The following is a 6,401-nucleotide window of genomic DNA, read 5'->3' as shown; positions in this document are numbered from 1 at the left end:
AGTTTCTGGCATATGTTTAAAACATCTTCAATATCTAAAACTAATAGCAGCTGATGGTGAGAGACTTTCTTGAAGATCATAGAAATGAATTTTACTGCCCACTGTTATGAAAATTATTTTTCTTCTAGTGTTACCAGCAAACCCTGTTCTGACAGCGACATAAATTCAATAGTATATTTTGAACTTCAGGTCTTCTGTGAGGTTCTACATAAACTCTGTTCAAAGGGTTGTACCTTAATTATTCAGGAATATCATTGACTTGGTAACATGAGTTACACTTTCTGCTCCTTTCTATAAAGTAATTTTAAATTTCTCCACTGCTCAAGGCAAAAGTGAGTATATTTAACACCACAATGAAAGTTTAAAAAGTAACTATAAATTTGTATGTATGTATGAATATATACTTACAAGATAGAAGCAAAATGACCAAAGGCCACTATTTTTTCTCCTCTTGCGAAAAATAAATGACACCATATATGTCAAGAAGACAAGAGAAGCTGCATAACCGAATGTAATCACCCCCTGAAGATAATACAAATAATATCAATCAAAAAATGAAATATTATCTAAAAGAAAAATTCAATTACAATTATTTAAAAAATTTTTTTGCACATGCATTTTGCAAGGTTTTTGATTTGGGTTTATGACAGTTAAAATGAAAACCTTTTTTTTTTTTTTTTTTTGTCTTTTGTCTTTTTCCGTGTCCGGCAACAGATCGCAACCCTCAGTGTTGCCCCCGTACCAGACTGGGGACCGGCAACAGGGTCGCAACCCTCGGCGTTGCCCCCGCGCCTCGCTCAGCCAGTGAGTGGGAACCGGTGTGTATGTGGGATCCGAACCCTCGGGTGGGAGCACCGCCATGCTTCCCAAGCGGCGCACTATCCAGTGCGCCACCGGGCCGGCCCGAAAACATCTTCATTATACAAAATATCTATGTTAAAATTTATTATTAATTACTTTATAAAATTTGGCCTATGCAACATTTTACTTACCATGGCAAACACCATTCGACTTGTAATGTGAATGTGCACCATGTCTGCTACGTATAAAATTAAATACGTTGAAAGGAGAATTAAAGTGAAGAGGTTAACATCCACCAGTGTCTGCCCACACCAGTAAGCAGAAGTATAGAGTCCTGAAATCCATAGCTGCGACTTAGCTTTCTTCTGATGAAAAAACACAGGATGTATAGAGATTCGATTAAAATGCAAATCCAAAACAAACACATTAGGAAAATTTTTAAAGATAATTTTCTAGTCTATATATATATTTTTTTCCTTTTTGTCTTTTTTTACTGACCGGTACGGGATCGCAACCCTCGGTGTCGCGCCCGTACCGGGGACCGGCAACAGGATTGCAACCCTCGGTGTCGCACCCACGCCGCGCTCAGCCAGTGAGCGGGAACCGGTCACCACATGGGATCCGAACCCTCGGCGGGAGCGCCGCCACACTCCCAAGTGGCGCACTCTCCAGGGCGCCACCCGGCCGGCCCTAGTCTCCTAATATTAAAAATAAAAATTATATATATGCTGTTTAGGAAACTGAGGTCTATTCATAGAGCCAGTTCCATAAATGCGGCCATTTAAAAAACTGCGTATTGATTTATTTGATAGATCTGATTCATAACACCTTTTTAGTTCATGAATAAAGAAGTAGACCTCATAATGATCAAAGCATTAAGCGCTCTCAAAAGAAATGTTATTTTGTGATAGAAAAAACAAAATAAAATTTCCTTTTCTAAACATTTTCTCAGAGAGTTACTGGCTCAGGATGGTGAAAGCCGACTTACATAAATCTGACTTAATTGTTTTGTCTGGATAGTGGGCATAACCAGATACAAACAGCATACAATTGCAATTACCAGGGTGGAAAAAAATTCAAGTATTAAATTTGGTCTAAATTTCAACATCAATAATTTTCTCCTTTAGTTAGGAAATAATGAAGTCAAAAGATTTATAATATTCCTCTTTGAAGGTTTAGACCAATTCGAGTCTCTGAAAAATCATTGCACTTTTCTATAACTTTAAAGTAAAAAGTATTCTGCCCTTTCAGAATTAAATTTTTTGACTTGCTAGAAATAATGCTTAACTACATTATCTAAATTAAACATACATTCAAATGGTTTTTTCCAGAGGAAAACATTTGAACACATAGCATTCAAAATACAATTACTGAAATTCCTGAAATTTTTTCTTTTTCCCTCCTTTTTCTTACTTTGTAATCGCTGACACTGCTCATGGCAATGTAAGGAGAAATGCTGCATACAACTGTAAATAAGAAAATGGAACCTCCCGGTAGCCCGGTCCAGAGGAATACATGGTCCTGCAAATAAAAAAGGTACTTTAAACTAGTGAATATTTTAAAAATGAAACAAATACTAATAATCATAAAGAATGGGCTTTTTGAAATACTGAAAAATCAAAGTGTAGATGTAGTTTGTCAACATCTATGCAAGGAGGTGGGAGAGAAAATTATATGTGATCATTTAACATGTCTTCAAATCAAAGAACAAAGAGAAGCAAAATCAAAGTGTAGATGTAGTTTGTCAACATCTATGCAAGGAGGTGGGAGAGAAAATTATATCTGATCATTTAACATGTCTTCAAATCAAAGAACAAAGAGAAGCAAAAAAATAATTCAGGACCTCCTTCTGGGTATATTACAAAAGAATTGGAAGCATGGTCTCAAAGAGATATCTGCACACTCATTTTATTGCAGCACTTTTCACAATAGCCAAGAGGTGGAAGCAACCCAAATGTCCAAATGAATGGATAAACAAAATGCATATATACATGCAATGGTATATTATTCAGCCTTAAAAAGGAAGGAAATCTTGTCACATGCTACAACATGATGGACCTGGAGGACATTATGCTAAGTGAAAAAAATCAGTCACAAAGAGACAAATACTGTACAATTCCACTTACACGAGGTATCTAAAGTAGTCAAATTCACAGAAACAGAAAGTAAAGTGGTGGTTTCCAGGGGCTGGGGGAGGGAGAAATGGGGTTGGTTGTTTAATGGGCATAGAGTTTCAGTTTTGCAAGATGGAAAAGTTCTGGATATCTATTTCACAACAAAGTGGATATACTTAACACTATCGAACCATACACTTAAAACTGGTAATGATGGTCAATTTTACGTTATGTGTTTTTATCACAATAAAAAATAATAATGTGAGAATTGTGACCCTTGATTAAAAGATAATTCAGGCCTGAGAGCAGCATGTCTTTCTCAGTAGACCTAGAGATGGATACATAAAGATCTCAGAAGCTGGGTGCATGTGTTCTGAAGCTCAGAGCTGAAAAGGAAACTTGGTGATGCTAAACCCATCTTCAAGGAAATGAGCTTTAAGGTGCTACCCCCAAATCAGTATCTGCCTGAGGCTAGGCTTATGACCAAACAGCATGTAAGACCTCCTTGTGGATATAATTACAGGATAGCAGTAGGAGCCTGTCTCAAAATAAGTCTGCAGTTCTTAAACCTTATTTAAGGCTTTGGAGGCTATGTCTATAAATCCACTTATTCAACAAGTGGGAAAATGCATTACAATTATCAGAGGAATGGCTGAAAAAGGAAAGGTGTGTGCCATGGGGGTGGGGTCAGACGCCATGACCTTGAACTGTCCTGTGCTCTCCCTGCTCACAGGGCTGGTCAGTCTCACTTCAGCTCACAGGTGTATATGTCCATCGTGGACCTCTCAAGTATATCCCATTCCCATGTTCCCCATTGCCTGCAGAAAATCTGCACTTGCAGGTACTCCCAGCACCACTGATGCAGTGAAGACAGAATTGAATTTGACATTTTTGTCACAAAATGGGCTCCCCTTTTGACTAGACTTTCCTGTTTCTAATCCTGTTTATTGCTTTTCTCAGCTTCTGGCATGGAACAGCTCAAAGATTCAGTTTTGAGAGATCCCTCCTGATATCAGTGAGGGTCCAACCAGAAAACGATAACCATCTTAAGTCCTTAAAATAGAAATTCATTATGAAATGGTTTCATAGGTGATGATCGTCAAGAAGGATGATGATGTGGGAAGCCATCATCACTTCTGGGCTGCAGGGGCAAAGAAGGAGGTGATGTGATTGAAACCCAAAACAGGAGTTCCCCCTGCCCTGCTCTCTTGTCTCCCACAACTGCTTCCTGGTGTCTAAACTGTCTAAGACCAGACAGTAGCCAACTGACACAAAGTCCCCAAAATGCAGCCTGCATGTATCAGACTCCCCTGCAATGTAAAGCAACGATGGGTAGGTGAAGGAAAAAATCGAAGAGCATACAGCCCCAGAACTAGCAAATTCTCCTTCATATTAGACAATCTATTATACATTTAGTCAATGGAGGGTCCACTAACAGATTAAATTTAAAAGATTCTAAGGTGGGTTTACAAGTGCTTCTCATGGCTAGTTCAGTGTTCTCTCTCTCTCTCTGTCATACACTTCTGCAATCAAGTATGTACTACTTTTCAGAACATTCCCTAGAAGATTCTAAGGTGGGTTTACAAGTGCTTCTCATGGCTAGTTCAGTGTTCTCTCTCTCTCTCTCTGTCATACACTTCTGCAATCAAGTATGTACTACTTTTCAGAACATTCCCTAGAAGATTACAACGAAATATTGAAAAGTATTCCCCTATGAGAATTCTCTGAAAATAACTTGGCAAGAAAAAATATCATATTTTGTTTGATACAATCCATATAAAAATGTTAGGACAAAATAATAATAATTTTCATGATTAATAATCAATTACAAATATTTAAAAGCTAAAGAAAGAAAATGTAGGTTACTTGTCAAATTCTTAATTGTTGAGAATCAGTAAATCCAATACTTACAAAGTAAAATGGGCTTCTTTCAATTCTAATAGATTGTGTATGATTAAACATTCGAAGTAGCCCATTGCTGATAATATTCATAAGGATAGGAAAACAGTGCAGTCTCTTGGTATTGCACACAACAGAAAATCTATAATCCTTCAAACAAACAAAAACAAATGAAGTTAATAGTGTTAATTCTAAATCCTTAAAGAACAAGGCAAGGTTTTTGTATATGATATCCCAACAGTGCCACATTCTAGCTGTGTGTCCATCTTCAAGTTAACTGACTCTTCTGGGCTTCAGCTTCCTTCTCTGTGAAAGGGAATAGTAAATGGGTTGTTACATATTTTAAATGAGATTTTATATATATTAGGCCCTAGCATAATGGATAGTACAGAGTCAGCATTCATTCAGTGTGAGTTTTTATTAAGAGTATTCATTTTAAATCATTTTATTCACATTTTGCTGATGAGGAAATTTCAATTAGTGGAGTTTAAAAGTTTCCCTGATGGGGAGACACTGCCAGTTTGCTGTGAGCAAGCAACAGAACAACAGTGTTACGATTACACACCTCATGTCTATGAAAATGTTCATGCATTCATCAAGAGGTCCAACAATGTTTAAATATTATCAATAGTTCATATAGTAAATAGGCTCCATAAGTAACAAAGAAAGCAGCTGCCAATCAAAGTAGTTTCCTAAAGTTCGCACAAAGGGTTTACATTTTTATGATATATTTAGTTTAGGCAGAGCTGAATTCAATGATTCATCTTCAAAGGCTTTTGTTTTTATTTCCCTTGTAGCAAGAAATAAAAAGGTACCTTTATTTAATTTGACCCCTCACTTTTATTGGAATGCAAATAAAGCTCAAGAGTTCTACGATTATGACATATTTTCAACAATCTTGTTTCTCGATGGATCTCTATAGCTCTTACTTTCTTACCCAAATTGAAATATGTTAAGATAGCAGACAGAAAATACTTTTCTCACAGAGATTTCATGTGGATATTTCAGTATTTAAAGTATTTTCTCAATATATAAAAACATCATTCAGGTAGTTAGCTATTGAATAGGATTCCTAAAATTCATAATTGTATTGGTTGATGATTATAAGCTGTGATATTTATATAGAGTTTGAAAAATGCAATTGAATTTAGCTTCTTTCAAGTGTAAAAATTATCTAATTCAAAATAAAAATTGTTTTCCTAAAACTATTTAAACATCACAGTTTATTCAATAACACCCTAAAATGTTTTTCTGAGTCAAGTTGCTGTATACGAGCTGGGTTGACTTTTTGTAGCTTTTAAAACAGTTAAAATGCAGCACTTTCTTATTTATTGATTGATTTTGGGTCATAACAGTGAAAATATGAGGCAAACATACCTTTTGTTTACCAGAAACTACGATAGCTCCATTGTATGAGACACCATCAGTGCCATTTCTGTTTTCAAAGTCATCTACTTCCAAAAGTATATTTTGATGCTTTAGTGACTGAATAAAATCTTCAATATTTGATTCTAATATGAAGTCAATAACAGAAGACCATAAAAAAGCAAGAAAATTCTATTTAAGAGCTGTATTTGCAAAAAAAAA

The 6,401-nt window shown here is 36.0% G+C and overlaps 1 protein-coding gene and 1 pseudogene across 1 annotated transcript in view; both read right to left on the bottom strand.

Moving 5' to 3' along the window:
• Positions 1-269, bottom strand: part of LOC103588897 — a 2,580-nt pseudogene extending 2,311 nt beyond the window's left edge.
• Positions 1-6,401, bottom strand: part of ABCA6 (ATP-binding cassette, sub-family A (ABC1), member 6) — an 80,181-nt gene that overhangs the window by 24,371 nt on the left and 49,409 nt on the right. Inside the window, 5 exon segments of the mRNA XM_008570729.1 lie at positions 409-522; positions 993-1,166; positions 2,215-2,322; positions 4,827-4,964; positions 6,192-6,325. Coding sequence (XP_008568951.1) covers positions 409-522; positions 993-1,166; positions 2,215-2,322; positions 4,827-4,964; positions 6,192-6,325 — 668 coding nt within the window.

This window comes from Galeopterus variegatus, unplaced genomic scaffold (genome assembly GCF_000696425.1).
Source record: "Galeopterus variegatus unplaced genomic scaffold, G_variegatus-3.0.2 Scaffold625, whole genome shotgun sequence".
In the NCBI taxonomy this organism is placed as follows: Eukaryota; Metazoa; Chordata; class Mammalia; order Dermoptera; family Cynocephalidae; genus Galeopterus; species Galeopterus variegatus.
Note: the sequence above shows the minus strand (reverse complement) of the source record. Positions and strands in the feature narration are given on the sequence as shown.